Source organism: Fundulus heteroclitus, chromosome 1, assembly GCF_011125445.2.
Source record: "Fundulus heteroclitus isolate FHET01 chromosome 1, MU-UCD_Fhet_4.1, whole genome shotgun sequence".
In the NCBI taxonomy this organism is placed as follows: Eukaryota; Metazoa; Chordata; class Actinopteri; order Cyprinodontiformes; family Fundulidae; genus Fundulus; species Fundulus heteroclitus.
Window position 1 is genome coordinate 1,176,047 of NC_046361.1, and position 16,200 is coordinate 1,192,246.

General features: G+C 40.6%; 1 protein-coding gene across 1 annotated transcript in view; it reads right to left on the reverse strand.

The window, feature by feature from the left end:
- Positions 1 to 1,694: 1,694 nt before the first annotated feature.
- skia (v-ski avian sarcoma viral oncogene homolog a) overlaps positions 1,695 to 16,200 on the reverse strand; it is a 113,223-nt gene continuing 98,717 nt past the window's right edge. Inside the window, exons 2-7 of the mRNA XM_012850213.3 lie at positions 12,045 to 12,161; positions 11,590 to 11,705; positions 10,615 to 10,916; positions 10,187 to 10,524; positions 7,354 to 7,584; positions 1,695 to 5,812 (exon numbers count right to left, since the gene is read on the reverse strand). Of these exons, the coding sequence (XP_012705667.1) occupies positions 5,642 to 5,812; positions 7,354 to 7,584; positions 10,187 to 10,524; positions 10,615 to 10,916; positions 11,590 to 11,705; positions 12,045 to 12,161 (1,275 nt within the window). The 3' untranslated portion in view covers positions 1,695 to 5,641. The remainder of the gene's footprint in view (positions 5,813 to 7,353; positions 7,585 to 10,186; positions 10,525 to 10,614; positions 10,917 to 11,589; positions 11,706 to 12,044; positions 12,162 to 16,200) is intronic.

Consider the following 16,200-nt stretch of genomic DNA (forward strand, 5'->3'; position numbering starts at 1 on the left):
GCTCTTCTCACTGTCAGTGAGCCGGTTTCTGTACTGTGGTCAGGAAGCTTCCATGTCCCACCAAATCTTCATAGGAGAGTGTGAGTTGCTCTGGAATAGATCTGAAAAGAGCTGTTTGTACTGCTAAAAAGGGCTGTTGTAGTTCTGTGAGGAACCCTTTGAGCTCTAGAGGGCTTCTGGAGCCCCCTAGTGTGAAGAATGCAGTGTCCTACAAACTCTTCAGCAGAGGGTGTGAATTGGCAATCCATCCATCCATCCATCCATCCATCCATTTTCTGACCCGCTTAATCCCTCATGGGGTCGCGGGGGAAATGAGAGAAAGCCTGAGTAAATCTGCGGATCTGATGCAGCACATATGCATATTGAAAGCTGAAGTGACGTTTTTCGTTTATTATTATTTTGCTCCAGGAATAGTTTGTGGTTTGTAAATGGTAAAATAATATTTTGGTTTGACATACTCCATTCAACCCCTTGCGACCCCACAAGGGATAGACGTGTTAGAAAATGGATGGCTGGATGGACACTCCATTCATAGGGTCCTTAATATTAATGTTGTCACTCTTCAGTTTCTCCTGGACTTCCTCAGAGAAAAACCTTCTCATTTCTCCTCGCCCTTGGCCAATCACTGAAAAGCAGTGTGTTCATGTCAAAACTCTACTAGAGTCCAATCAGTTTGGCCCTGGTTCTGAGCAGGGTCTGAAAAATCTGGCCTTAGAAAAACAGTTGCTGTAACTCTTGCAAGCAGGTGGTGCCAAGTAGAGCTCGTCCAAACCGAACCAGTGGAAAAGGACCTAGATTCTCAGTGGAGCTCAGGTCAGGCCAGTATTCTAGCCAATCAAGCACAGGAACACCATGGTCATTAAATCAGCTTTTGGCACCTTTAGTGGTGTGGGCTGATACCACAGTATCAGTCTTGCTGGAAAATGAAAGCATGAAGAGGGAAGAATGAAGTGCCCTATAATGTCCTGGTAAATGGCTGTCTTGAGTATGGATTTCAGAAAACCCAGTCGACCAGACATGTCATATCACCAGTCATCCCCAAAACTGTGGAAACTTCACACTGGCCTTCAAGCAAAATGGACTCGGTGCCTCTCCACTCCAGACTGTGGTACCTTGATTTCCAAATTAAATAAAAACTTTCATGTTTGTACAGTGAGGAGGTCTAATTTATGAAACATTTACGTAGAATCTATACTAAAAGTGTACCTACGACAAAAATCCAAAAATGGCATATAGCAAAAAATGCTTTGCCTGGTTCAGGAGCACCTAACACAAAGAATATGAAACCCATCTTTCATGTCCTGGATCCCTTTGTGTGTGGTAGCTCTTGAGGTTCTGACTCCAGCTGCAGTCCAAGCTCCCCCTAACTCTTGAAATGCTCCACAATCCTCTGTGCAGTGATTACCTGTTGCTTACGGTCCATGTTTTTACTAATCCTTTTCCTTCCACTTAACTTTTCATTTTCATTTTCATTTTCATTTCAGCCAGCTTCCTTTAGAATGGCCACCTGTAGTTTACCGCAGGTCGCTTGTGAAGGGAGTGACAGTCTGCTGGAGCTTTTCCTCATTATTGTATCGGCCAAAAACTAATCCTTCTGGATTCAAAATATTTTTGTATTATATTATTGTATTTTATAATATATTTAGAAATGATATTGTTTCCCGAACAGGCAGGAAAAATAAGAAACTGGGTCATTCAATCTGGACAAACAACTTTATTTCTGGTAATGCATCTATACACTGTACATTCAGTCACTGAAGTATATAAGCATGGCTATTTTCAAACATAATTTCATAAAGTCCTTTCCTTTACAACAAAGTCTGAGATGTTGGAGAAGGGAATGGTTCTGTTTGGGGAAGGGAAAAGGTGTCAAAACAAGGGGCAAAAAGGGACATAGATGAATAAGCCAAGCTTCTTTTCATACTATATATGTGGCATTAATACATGATCAAGTTTGCCTCTTACATAAAAATATTTCTAGAACTGTATATAGTATCAGCAGCAGCACAGGGCTAAAAACAATACATGAGGGTGAAGGAGGAGGACAATCTGATAAGTGGCAAAGTCAAGTGGGCCGGCTATATGGTGCTGAATAGTTGCTTAAAAGCTAGATGAAGAGGGGGAAAAGTTAATGCAATATAAACTATGTAATAAGAAATAGAGAAGAGAGAAAACGGGATAAAATGTTTATGAAGAGAATATTCTCTGTATCAACGGTTCCTGAAACATTTTCTTTAAACACAAACTTCAAAACAACAACAAAAAAGGAAAGCAAACAGCTGCTTTAAGAAAAGATATGTTTTTGAAAACAGAAACACCATGTACATTTATACAATACTGTAAATGCAAAACAGATATTTACATGTTTAAATTTGTATTCAAATCTTCCCACTGGCTAATATTTGGCCTATTAATATGGACTATTATTGCTGCTTTGCTGCCCATTGCTTAGAAAAATGATTTTCCTTTAGAAAACAAGACATCATTACATCGCTTTTGGGGGGGTTTGCAAGTGAGAGCAAAAATCCGAATGTTAACGCCTCCCGTCTGTAGTAGAAAACCAGACCACAGAGGACAAGCCTGAAGTGTAAAAACTACTAGAAATATTTACCAATTTAGGTCTGCTGAAGTGGGAGGCAACATCAGGGAACCTCTATTGTTGGATAGGAAAAGAGCCGTTTCAACAAAACGCCCTCTCTACAATCCAGGACACATCTGCCTCCAGTTACAGCAGCAAACCCAATTGTTAAAGTCGTTACGTACAAACAACTGTAACAATTTACCAAGTAAGCAGCTTTTTTTTAGGATCTTTTATAAAATCATCTCTGAGCGTGCTTATGAACGATTTAGAAATGAAGTAATTTTAAGCTTCTTAGCATTGTTTGACTGCATTTCAGGAAATGCTGATTAAAGAGCTGCAGAGCACAGAAGGGCCTCTGCATTTTAAAGGGGCCTAGTCACATCACAACTTTACAAATTTATACTCTAGTAGTTCTCTCTGGTTGCATACAAAGATTTTCTGATTAATTTATTGCGCCCTGTTGTCCCATTATATTTGATGTCTTTTTTACACTTTTTTGCTCCATTTGTTTGTAAACCAAACACTTTTCTTTTGTATATTTACCATAACAAGACCACGTGACAGAAAGTATGATATTCCAAATGCGTGCAGTGATTAAACAAGAAACAATGGAGCTGAGCAAGTCAGCAACAGCCAGCAGAGGTGTGAAAAGAAAGCGATTAAGAAAGTCTAACCCTGTAGATCGGTTTGCAGTTTCTGTATCAACTGACGTGACACTGGCTGTCAATTAATCTTGGAGGCTTGTCGGTAACTGATCAATCAGTAATTGCAATTTGTCCAAAAATAAAATGGCCCTTGCCTCCAGAAGCTGCATGCCCTTTTCTTCCAACAACATTTCAGGACTTACATTACAAACGCATTGCAATCAGAGGGATTTTGTTAAAAAAAAATCAGTAAAAATGGTTACTGACATTAAACAATGTCAGTGGGGAAAGTACAATTCACACGTGCGTTTTCCTGAACATTAAGATGGTGTTAATTCTTTTCCCAAAACCTAGAACGATTCTAGGAAAATGTTAAAGACGGATATGAGGCCAAATGGACTCACGAGAAGCTCACCATAGCAGTGATCGACGGGGAACTACCACATGTTTGTCTGTACAAAGGTAACTTAAATTTCTGTTCATAAATATTGTATTATGCTTAATGGTTAAATTAAAAGTAAAAGGTTAAAGGCTAAAGGTAATTTAACCATTGAGGTAAACTAGAGTTTACCTTAATGATTGAGTTTTGTATACTTGTATATAGCAACTTCTGGTTGCATAAGTTGAGTCTTTGTTTACGATCACAGGATTTTGCACAAAGCGTCTAATAGGTATAGACACATGACTAGGCCCCTTTAAACCTGCAAATTGGAACTTGATGACAGCGCCACCATCAGGTTTCTAACTCTGGAAACCTTCCGCCCATGTTTAGGCACTTGAGGATGTCCAGCATTTCACTGATTTTTGTTTTCCTCTTTTAATATTTTTTTGTAAGTGTGAACTTAATTAAAAATAGCATTTGGCTTCTACTTAATACCAATGGGTTTTCCTGCGACATAAGACAAGTTGCTTTATATTGCATAACACAATAAAACCCTTACATGTACAGTATCAGTGCCCAACAAGTGACTATATGAATGGCAAACCTTTTCATTTCTCATGCATAAACAAAATATGAGATTAGTATTGAAAATAAAAAGTGAACATAACAGACAGGCATTAAAAGCATACCCACATAAAAAAAAAACAAAAAAAACATTGACAACATTACTTTTGTTCGTGCTCCTGTAACAGTTCAGCCCGCAGGAATATGAGCCGCTCAAAACTTCCTGAAAAGTCCCGACTGCTGGACATCTTTCCTTTGTGTTTATTTACAATACTCTGCTGTTGGCAAGCAGAGCAGAGCAGATTCTCGGTTTATCAGTGTGTATTCAACAAATGCTCACTTTATTCTGTGGCCACCGTTGTGGAAAACGTATGACAATAGTAGGAGGAAAAACCATTTTAACTGAATTTTTGTTCTGACAAAAGTGCATTTAATTATTGTAAAGTACAAAACAAGAAGAATCCATTTTTATTTACATACCTTAATTTAATAAACAGACAATTTGTGGTCATTGACAAGAGCATCTGTCCAGGCCACTGACAGTTCCTAGATGATGAAGCCAGTTTGGAGTAAAAACATGCCATTAATTGTTCAAACGTTACTAGAACACAAGGCCTCGCTCACGTTGAAGAAAAACAATAAAAAAAATCAGATGAAAGCTATGGCAAACAGCATGGATGTGTTTGAGACTGACCTTCCAACACAAGTGCTCAGTAAAAACAGAAAAGGTGCCTTTAACTGTTCCTTAATCAAACATTGGATCCGGAGCCAGAGATCCATGTACGTGAAGGCAAAAGACCTCTTGAAAAGCAAAATAATGGTGGAATTAGCTTCGTATGCAATTTCTTTTTTATATTTTCCCATTCCAGCTGCATGAAACAGATTTTTACAAAGCTCTGTGAAGTCTCTTAAGTAGCTTATAATGTCTCTACAAGCCTCTCCCTGCTAAAGCCAGGAGACGATGGTGGAAGCTTTCTATTTTTGGAGAATCTGGCCCTGTCCTCTCGGCTGATCCGTGGTAACACCTCTCTGCAGCTGCAATGTAATATAACAGCCTTAAAGCAGTTATTAGCGTGTAATGAGAGTCTCGTCTCATTTCCTGGTCAGGTGCAGATGCATTCTGTGAACTCCATCTCCTCGTCTGTCGTTCACTGTGATCCGGTTTGCAGTTCTGAGAGTGTAAAAGATTTGAGACAGTCAGTGCTTGATTTAGAAATGTGTCCCCGTGGCTGCTTCTGGTCTCAAAGGAAATCACTCCCTTCACTCCTCATGAGTCTGGATGAGAAAACACCTCTAATGGGAAGTTTTTCTATTTATTCTGGACGTTTAGGGGCAGGTGTTAGTGACAGTGGTGCCATGTGGGAAGCCTAGAGCTCCTGGGTGTGTTTTATGTCCTGAAGCAAACAGGCTGTATCAGGCCGAATGAGAGCAATGAGGGGGAATGACTGAGGGCTGAGGCTGGTCTCTGGGTTACTTATTAGGCAGTGCCTCTTTGCTGCTGGATTTGGGCCAGAGCTGCTGTTGTAGCTCCTTTACCACCCTCTCCAGGTGCTCCCTGGCCTCCCGCTCCTGAAGCAGGTCGGCTCTGAGTTGCTCACGGTCGGCTTCGGCATGCTGCAGCTTCATCTGAAGGTCCTCAATCTGGAAAACACAAGGAGGGGTCAGCTGAAGGTTGGCTGAGAGATAAAACATTCGGTTGTATTTGAATAAACTTAAAGCAAACAGCTTTGTTCTGTCTTGAAGCACAGAGTGGACACACAATGTTCATGTGGCAGGTTCAAATTCGGATTCTGTATTTCAAACGGTCAGAGCATAATAATGAGCATTAAGTTGTAAATATGTAAGATTGTGGCCATGACTCATTTCCAACTTTAGTTATTCGTTTAAATTTTAACTACAACAATTCATGTTCATGTTCTCAATTTAATTTGCTACTCAAATAGTTCTGATATTTTAAATGAGTAATTTTCCTTGCAGTGTGAGTTCTGATAAAACGGGTGCCCATATTTCTCCATTTTGAAACAGCCTTGCTTGGTTGGAGGCTACCACTAGTAAAACTATTTTCACTTCGCATAAATCAACAGCTACATTAAACCAACAAGTGACATTACTGTTATTTTGAACCATTCTGAGCTTTGACTCCTTTAATTTTCATTTGCTCAGGTTCTGTGGCACCTAAACAAAGAACTACCACCATCAACTGCTTTATTAGCTACATTAGCTGTGAAACCAACAACCAGAGGAACACTTGACAAACTTCTGGGCTAAGCTAATACAACACTAAAATCCTAATAGCAGAAAGTTGAAAGTTGTTGATTGACCTTTGACCTCTTTTACCCACAAACTATGACTAGCCATTGCTATAGTTGGGTTGTCTTCATTATATGTAGTGTAGAGTCTCAGGCTCAAGTGTTTGACATATTGAGACTTTTAGCCGTGCTAACCTGATTTTTATTTTGCATGTCGTCACTTGGCTCACATTTCTACATTTCCTGGATGACATTACACAAAGTAGAGATAGGACATCTCACAGCTCAGTGTAAACTGAAGAGAACAGTTCCGCCACACCATTACCACAGGCCTATTGAATCCTAACAGTGGTAAATAAAAGAAGAACTATTGCTAAGTAGTAAACCTTGGCTGCTGAAGTTGCATTCTTTCTAATATTTTCTTGCAACAATGATCAGAATTTGTTTCCAAAGTACATTTTTAACTGTAACACAGATCAATGATGGAGAGTTTGTGTCTTATTTTCAGTAAACATATCTCCCTGTTCTAACTTTCTAATCCTGTTCCTTTTCCTGGCTGCGCTTAAGCTTCTTCATCTCTGAGACAGCTGCCATCTATGCAGGCAGGACACAAACACAGCTGGAGAACACAGCCTCCGTCTTGTTTTGTCTAATGCTGCCTTAGGGAAGCTGACGTCTTTTCCTGTTTCCTCTCCAAGGAGGAGCGATCTAACTCTGCGTTCAGGGCTACACCCATTTATTTCTGACCCATTTATTTCTTGCCTCTCTCCTGCCCTGAAGTGAGACAATAAAACTGCCATTTACAGCATGTTTAGGCAAATTCAGCTATTAAACAATTGTGTTTGGGTTTAAGGTATTCAAATATTTCCAATCATCCTAAAATATTTGGAACTGAGAATGTCAGCGAGTCTTGATGAATGAGCTCAGACTGACCTGTGCAGAATATTTAGCACGAAGACGACCAGCCTCGCAGCCTTTATCGCAGACTCGCAGCTGCCGCGCCTGCTCCAACTCCCTCTTCAGACGGGTCCGCGACTCGTTTGCCTCTTTCATCTTCTTCTCGCTCTCGGCTCGCAGGCGCTCGATTTCCTTCCTCAGGCTGCGCTTCGCCTCAGTTGCCTCGCGGAGCTTCTCCTTCTTCGCCACCCGCAAAAATTCCAACTCCTGTAAAAGAGAGAGAGTAACAGACTAGCAACTCTCACAATGTAAGTGTATCTGACAGATCATTGCATGTGCAACTTAGGGGTTGCAGCCACATTGCAAATCAGGTTTATTATTAAAATTCCAAATTCTTAATTTGTTTAACATAAACAAATTACCCAAACAATTTTAAATGTTAGAAAAAAACAATGTTACATGGAGTTTTTTTAAATTCTCATAATAATTCACCCTCTGGAATATAAATGTTTTTAACAGCATATGGTTGCAAATCAGGTGTGGGCTCAGGCTCATCTGAAGCCACAGATCAAGGGCTTCATTGTTTGGTTTAGATGTGCTTGAGCTAGACCACCTGAATACTCTGACTCGAATGTTTCACTTTATGTTAGTGGAAATAATTTTCCAAAAAGTGGCAAAAATTGTCATTGCTTTTGACAAGAAGGGTAAAGTATAAAAACAGAAAGCAAGATCCTTGGATGTTGCAAGAGATACGGCTGGGAGGAAAGTTTAAAGTTAGGGGAATGGTGGCGACACCACCTGGTGGCAGAAAGAGACACCTATAAAGCCACAAAATTACTGCAAAAGACCTGCTACCAGACTTGCTGGGAGCAGTTTCCCTAGTAGGTTACATGCTAGGCTCTGAAGGGTTCCATTTCCGAACTTCCACATCTACAAAACCACTGACCCAAAAAGAAAAGTCAGCTGGGTTACAACAATAAGCCAAAGGGGTTATGGGATTCTGTTCTGTGGACTGATTAATCAAACTGAAACTTATCAGGTCCATGGATTCTATGGAGGACCAACTCTGACATATTTAGAAATAAATCCATAAATAAATAAATGCTCAATAAATAAATAAGCATACAAATAAATGCACAAAAAATACACAAATAAATGATTGTAAGCGGTAATTAAATTATGCAAAGAGACATAAATCTCTTTTAAATAGCTTCTTTATTTATTCACCTTTGTCCGTAATAAATTTTTACTTTTTAATTACTTATTTTCAAAATGTATTCATTTATGTGTATGTTTTAATATTTTTGTCTGTTTTATACTTCCTTTCTATTTTTTACCCTATTTATTTCTTCAACTGTTTTATTTCTCCCTATTCTTTTTACTTTTGTGTATGTATTTCTGCTTTTTTATGCAAATGAGGAGTGGGCGGGTCTTACGAAGACAACCTCTGCCTATTGGTTGGTTAGCATCAGACTGAGTAGCTGAATCTACATGCTAGATTTCTTTTGAGATTCCAGGAGTCAGTAAAAGTGGCTTTTTTAACCACTTATAATTTTGGCTATGTTAAGATATTTAAATAGTTTTATTGGTTTGTTGCAAATTGCTACTAGATTGGGCATTTTGCCAATAACTATAATTTTTAATCATTTTGACTGCAATCCTTGTGGATTTCTCGTCATAAGCTTTGTTTCTGAGCTACAGCCACCTGACAGAGGGATGTTACTTTAAGCTAAGTCAGGGGTTAGGGCGATGTGTGGGCTCACAGAAAGCTTCCTTCCTTGAATCACTGACAGAGTGTGAAGGTGTTGTTGTAACACACCCATCTCCTCTCATGGGAACCTAGAAGCCGGGACAAAAACATCTGTCATCGGGACTTTGTTGGCTCTTATAAGAAAAGACTGAGAAGGAACAAGCCCCATCACACCCTTTACAAGAATAACTGTCTCCTCTGTTCAGGACCTGAAGTCCACAGTGAGGGATTTGAACTAAGATGTGCTCCTAATTAGGTGTGGAGCTGCTGTGACACAAACTGAAAGTGGAATGGGGTCAGTTGCGTCGCTCCCGCACACAGACACAATTCATCTGCATTTTCTTTTTCTCAGACCAAGACTAAAACTGGAAGTATGACCTAACCTCCTGTGGCAGTCTCCACCTCTGTTGCTGACACTTGTTAAATTCATGAACTGAGTAGACTGAGAAACACTTGAATGCACATATACTTTTACTAATGGTTTCTCATTGTGTTAGCTATGACACATCACTTCACTGGTCCAAGAATGGATGTCTTCTTTGGTGACCTGATTACTTAGTTAAATTTTTAAAGCAAAACAATATTCTTGTTCAAGTGTATTTCAAATATTCAAATGAATACAGAAAGCATCCCATGACAGGGTCTACACACAGAGGACCTTGCGCAAGTATTCATACCTCTTTAACCTGTCCACGTTACAATTATCTTGTATTTTAGATAAGACCAAACTTGAAGTTTCAAGGCAAAATGACGTGTGGAGGAAAATTAACATGGAATTTCATCCTGAAGTTGGTCGGGATTATTCCAGATGGATTGAACTTAATCTTGGAAAAAAAGCTGTTAGACGCAGTACAAAGGGTTCATCTTTCATCAATTAGAACTTCAACTATACTTAAGAAGACTGCAAAAAAATTACGAAGCACCACCCATTTGTCAGGAAATTCATTGTAATTTGCCCTCCAATTAACAGATATGTGCTACTCCATGTTGCTCTGTCACACAGAAACCCCATAAAACACAGAGGTTTGTTGTTATGAATAAGAAAGGTTTAAGGGGTGTGAATACTTTTGAAAGCCACTGTACCTCCTGCATGTGTAAATAGTAGGAGCTAAACTTCACCTGCTGAAGGCTGCGTTTGGCCTGAAGAGCTGATCCCAACTTCTCCTCCTGCTTCACTCTCATCTTAACGATCTCATGCAGAAACCTCTCCTTTGACTCTTTTGAATCCAGTCCACTGTCCAGCGCCTGCCTAAGACTCTCCAGCTCTGACTCCAGTCCCAGCTCAGATGGTGCCACTGCGACAGCAGGGGCTGCAAAAGCCCCAGCCATCGAGGCTGAACATTCGGACGATGAGACGGTGCAGACTGGCCCTTGGGCGCCTGGTGAGCTCATGTCCTTGGCCGAGCTGCTGGATGAGGTGAAGGACGGCGATGAGAGGGAGGACATGGATGAAGTGACTGTTACGAAAAAGATCAGAAATATGTAAAATGGCTGCAGAACTCTGAAACAAGTCAATGAACAAAGACAGGATGGAGCTCTTTACTTACAATCATCACGGCTCTCCACTTCAATCTCCACCTCAGAATCTTTGTCGTCCTGCAGCGGTGGCTTGCAGGCAGCGGCAGGCGGGGGACAAGGGGCCTCTGGTGCCAGGGCTTGCAATTCCTCTGTTGCTCTTCTCTTCCGAGGTCTGGAGTTGGGGTTAGCGCCCTCATCTGAGAGATCAACACCACTGGGGTGGGAAGGGTTGGGCACAGATGGGGACATGGGCCCCACCTTCCCCAAAGGGAGTGGTGTAAGGGCCACGTTGGGGGCCACAGCATTCTCAAGGCTTTTGTAGTTGTAGAAGCTGAAGGACAATGACACAGCTGGTTTTTAAGTCTTGTAACATTCAAACCTCTGGTTCTTTATTCTAATTCAAAAACAGAAACAAAAACAACCCATGATGAGGTGTGGGGTCATCTCGATCTGGCCCTCTTTCAGTGGTTCCCTGAGAAAATGGCTTTGACTACAAATAGCCTTTTGGTAGAACAAATCTTGGTACACAAACACTGAAAAAAACATGTGCCGCTCCTTCTCCTACTTGAAGAGAAACTGGGCCAGATCGGCTGTGATGTGGTGCAGCGCCGTGCCGAGTGGGTGCCCGCAGTATGACTGCCTGTCAAATGTGTGTGAATGGTAAAGTGTGGGAGGCTGTGGTAGAATCAGACTTGACCCATGTGACACCAGCCCACCCAGACAAGTGAAAAGGCATTGTTTGCAGGCGATTCAAACCACATCATATACTGTTTTAAAAGCTTTACTTGGAATCTTGGACATTTTTTCTGTACTGACTGAATATAAGGGACTAAAATAATCTAATTCTAAATAATTGCATAAGGTATCAGATATATTTCTTAAAGAACTATGTGTAATGCGGGAGTTGCCATGATAATAAGCAGATTATAACAGCATTAGGTGCAGTTGGAGATGGTTAGGTGTCCATTTTTGGACCTGCTGGTCCTGGCCTGAGCTGGACTCACCTGTCTCTCAGCAGAGCCAGAGGATGGGGGGAAGGTTCTTTATCACCAGCAGAGATGTGAGGAGACCATGGTCTGAAAGCTGAGGGTCTCTGTCTGGGCTGAATGCAGTTCATCCCCTGACAAGTACAATACAAGTCTCACTTTAAACCAGAAGAAACATTCTAAAATCATGCTGCTGCATCTCACAACAGGTTACTGTAAAGAGAAGGACTTCATTTGGAAGGATTATGATTTGTAAAAGTTTCAAACTGGACGCGGATCATGATGTATGCAGATATAACATGTAATCATTTAACTTCCTTCTGAGGAGATTTCCAAATTCGGTTTATATAAACCCTACAAATCTAAAACAAAGTGCTTCTCACATCTAAAGGTTTTGAGACAGAAACCTGACTTTGTTCTCAAACTCAGTAAATCACTATCATCCTATTCCTCTTGACCTTGGCCAAACCAACCTTATTAGAGGCAGATAAGGACTGTAGCCAGTTGTGCTGCTTCTCTTTGTCGCCAAGAGGGGACCTTGATGGGATGTCTTCAACTTTGGACTTTTTCACAGGGATGCCATAGGATGCCTAAAAGAAAAGCAGGAAGTTTAAGTAAAGAGCTTGAAATATATGTCTATGGATTTCACTTGATTTCTCTGGGTGTTATGTTTCCTTTTGGAAAGCTTAATACAGACTAATAATTTGTGGCACCTTTTCTTTCAGGACTTCATATGATCCCAGTGAGGTATAGTAGCATAATGTCTGGTGAGTGGCTTGTTTAGTTCTTGAACATGAAGGGGTTAGGGATAAGCTAAACACTTTATATGTAACCTTACAGATAAAGAAATCCTCTGTTTTATTCACAGGTACAGTTCATGTCTTGGAGAAGGAGATGAAGAAGGAAGTGCTGATGCAACAGCTTTTCCATTCAGAGTATAAAACTGTCTCTTTGCACCTGAAAGGGGTATATTGCCCTTTGCAGTCTAGACACAAGCATTGAGAAGACCATATATGTGCACAACATATTGTGAACCCATCGAACAGCCTTCCACAGAATTGCTGCAAACAGGAACTGGTTTGATTTGGCAGATTAATCTACATTTATCTGTCTTTTGGGATGTGAATGCGTCAGAGGTTACACTGCAAGCTAAACATCGGCACACTAAATCTCGATGAAGGGAAAATGCATCCATGAGTGTCAGACAGACCAATAATCAGGCCTGTGTGTACTGTTAGGGGGAATGCTGGGTGGGCTGTCTGCTAGTTGCAACCACCAGAGTGTTTAAATTTAGATGTGTTGTTGACTCTGAGTGGATCTTTCTATTTATGGAGAACTTCACACACACACGACCCAGGCTCTGCGTCATGGCATGGGATTCAGAGCAGCTAAGGTGTGTTTGCATACAGGCAGCCAAGAGAGAAGGCAAGAGGTGACTGGGGCAGTGTGAGCGTGTGTCACGCACCAATACTCCCATATAGGCAGACAAGCACGGCTTTGTCACTATGACCTCAGCTTCTCCCAGCTGTGGCTGTCACTAGCTGCCGCATAGACACACACACACTGAGTTGCTGCAAAAGCTGAACAGCAACTCATGGCGATAAATATCTGGTTGTTATTTCACTCTCTGAAATAACAACCAAATATTTATTGCCATTTTTTTTCTTAAAAGGGGCTGAGTCTGACTTGTGGAATGTCAAATTTATTTACATGGCACCTGAAGCCTGGGTGATAAACCGAAAATTTACCAACATTGAAATTTACAACAATGACCGACATCCTTTTGGCTATATCTATATTTTCGGTAATTAAATTAAATTTCCCTCTGGGATAAATAAAGTATTTTTGGATTGAATGTAAAAAGATGTTTGTCTTTTTTTGGCTGTGAATAGGTAGGCTATGCTCATGTCCCTTTAAGATGCTGCGCTAGCTGTACAGCCTGTAATCACGTCACCCAACTACATCCAGTCTGTAACAAGAAGTGAGAGACAGTAAGGTTGAGAAAATGGAGGAAATTTCAAATGTTGAAGCAGCGGGGGTAGAGCTGGTTAAGGAGGAAGAGGAGCAGCTTTTAAATACGTTGTAGCCATATCCGGTCCAGTCACACGATGGAGCCGTTCATTATTCTGACTCTACATTACATCAGTGACAAATGGAAACTGTGCACCAAAGTGCTCGAGACAACATATTTTCCATTCGATACGTACTACTGACAACGGCACAAACATAGTTAAAGCTGCCAAGCTTAACAGATGGATGCAAGTGCAGTGTTTTGGGTGCAGGCTATACCTGGCAGTCAGTAACTGTGCACATCTTAATCAAATTATGTTTGTATAATGTAGACCACATATATGGCCGCTCCATAGGGGTTATCATATCGTTTAGAACATACTGCCCAGCCGTACGGCATGTTGAAAAGGGACAAAGACATTTAAAAAAGCTTGCCTACAAGTTAAAATGTAGAATCCCCTAACTTTCTGTCATGCTGTTGCTGTAGTTTAAAGAGCTTTTAACAAGGTCCCAGAAAAAGTACCAGAATGAGCCAAGTCCTTTCCAGCTGGAAGGAGGGTTGTAGTTTGGAGAAAGGGGCGATTCCAACAGGGACTCATCTGCAGTGCAGTTGATAAGTGTTGTTCCTTGTGTAACCTTTTACCAGGGTTCTCAATGTGTGTGTGTATGTGTGTGTGTGTGTGTGTGTGTGTGTGTGTGTGTGTGTGTGCGCGCGCAAGAGAGAGAGAGAGAGAGAGAGAGAGAGAGAGAGAGAGAAACACACACACATACACTCACAGCAATGCCGACAACGGCAGGCAGGGACGGTAAACAAGCCATGGCAACTGAACGTCCGCACACGCGGACAATTCCTGCCCACACCCTTGCGAGAAATAAAAAGGGATATAAAAAAGGGTCAGACTGAGCTCTATTTAAAACATTTTTCTACTAAAAATGAGTGAACAGTAATATAAAGACGTTCTCAGAAGGATAGTATACAGTTAGGCCCAGAAATATTTCTGACACAGTGACACAATCTTCATGTTTTGGGCTCTGCCTGCCACCACGTTGGATTTGAAATTAAACAACTACAATGTAATTGAAGTGCAGACTTTAAAGTTTACAAAAAAAAATATAGGATTAAAAATGTAGGAATTGTTGCTATTTTTATAAAAGTGCTCCTCATTTCAGGAGCTTAAGAGTAATTGGACAAATAAACATAACCCTGAGTAAAATGTTATTTTTCAATATTTTGTTGAGAATCCTTCGCAGGCAATGATTTAGATCATGGGTTGTTTTCCAATTCTTCTCCAAACTTTCTTCTTCTCATGATTCTGGTACAGGTTGATCTTAGTCTTGTCTGTCCAAAGAATGCTGTTCCAGAACTGGGCTGGCTTCTTCAGGTGTTTTTTGGCAAAGTCAATTCTGGCCTTTCTATTTTTGAGTCTGATTAATGGTTTGCATCTTGTGGTGAAGCCTTTGTATTTACTCTCATGAAGCCTTCTTTTTTTGGTAGACTTAGATACTGATACACCTACTTCCTGGAGTGTGTTCTTTACTTTACCTAAGTGGATGTTGTGAAGGGTTTCTTCACCATGGAAAGGATTCTGCAATCATCCACCACTGTTGTCTTCTTTGGACGTCCAAGCCTCTTTGAGTTCCCAAGCTCACCAGTGCACTCTTTTTTTCTCAGAATGTACCAAACTGTTAAATTGGCCTCTCCTAACATTTCTGCTATCTCTCTGATGGATTTGTTATTTTTTTCTGCCTCAGGATGGTCTGTTTCACCTCCACTGAGAGCTCTTTTGACCGCATGTTGTATGTTCACAGCAACAGCTTCCAAATGCAAACACCACACCTGGATTGAACTCCAGACCTTTTACTTGCTTAATTGATGACAGGTTAACGAGGGAAGAGCCCACGCAGCCTTGTTATTTATTTTTGCAGTCTTCTGTGTCAATTGTCCAATTACTTTTGATCCCTTGAAAAAGACCTGGCTATGTATTTCCCAAACCCTAATTCCTAAACAGTTGCTCCAATTTAGATGTGAATACTCTCAAATTAAATCTGAGAGTAGAGTCTGCACTTAAAGCCCATATTGATTTTATAGTTGTATCCTCAGTATGTTTTTATAAACAGCTAAAATAACAAAACTTGTGTCACTGTCCAAATATTTCTGGGCCTAACTGTATGTAAAATACCAGGTTATGACTCCTTTAAAGGTATATAGCATCATTATATGCTTAAAAAAGAGCAAAGACCATTTGAACATGATAAAATAAGGTTATATACACCAAGCCTCCATCATGATCATGTTTTGATGGTCCTTTTTGTTGATAAAAATAACCCCGCTCCAGGAGCGATTAGCAGATATAAACAGGCGTGGCAGCATCTAGCGACTACATTGCAGAACTATCATAATGCCGGTTTGCTTAATTAATAAATCAAAATTAAATAATGCTAGACCGAGCCTGACCCCCAGAAATGCCTTGCAGTAAAGCGGCAGCTCGCCATGATTGAAGACCAACCGTTATCAACTAAATAAACCGATGTAACAACAATTTTAAGAGCCTCATATCAAAACATTTACTCACGTCAGTCAATGCTGCAGTCACATCTGAGCCTCGGCAGATTTAATGA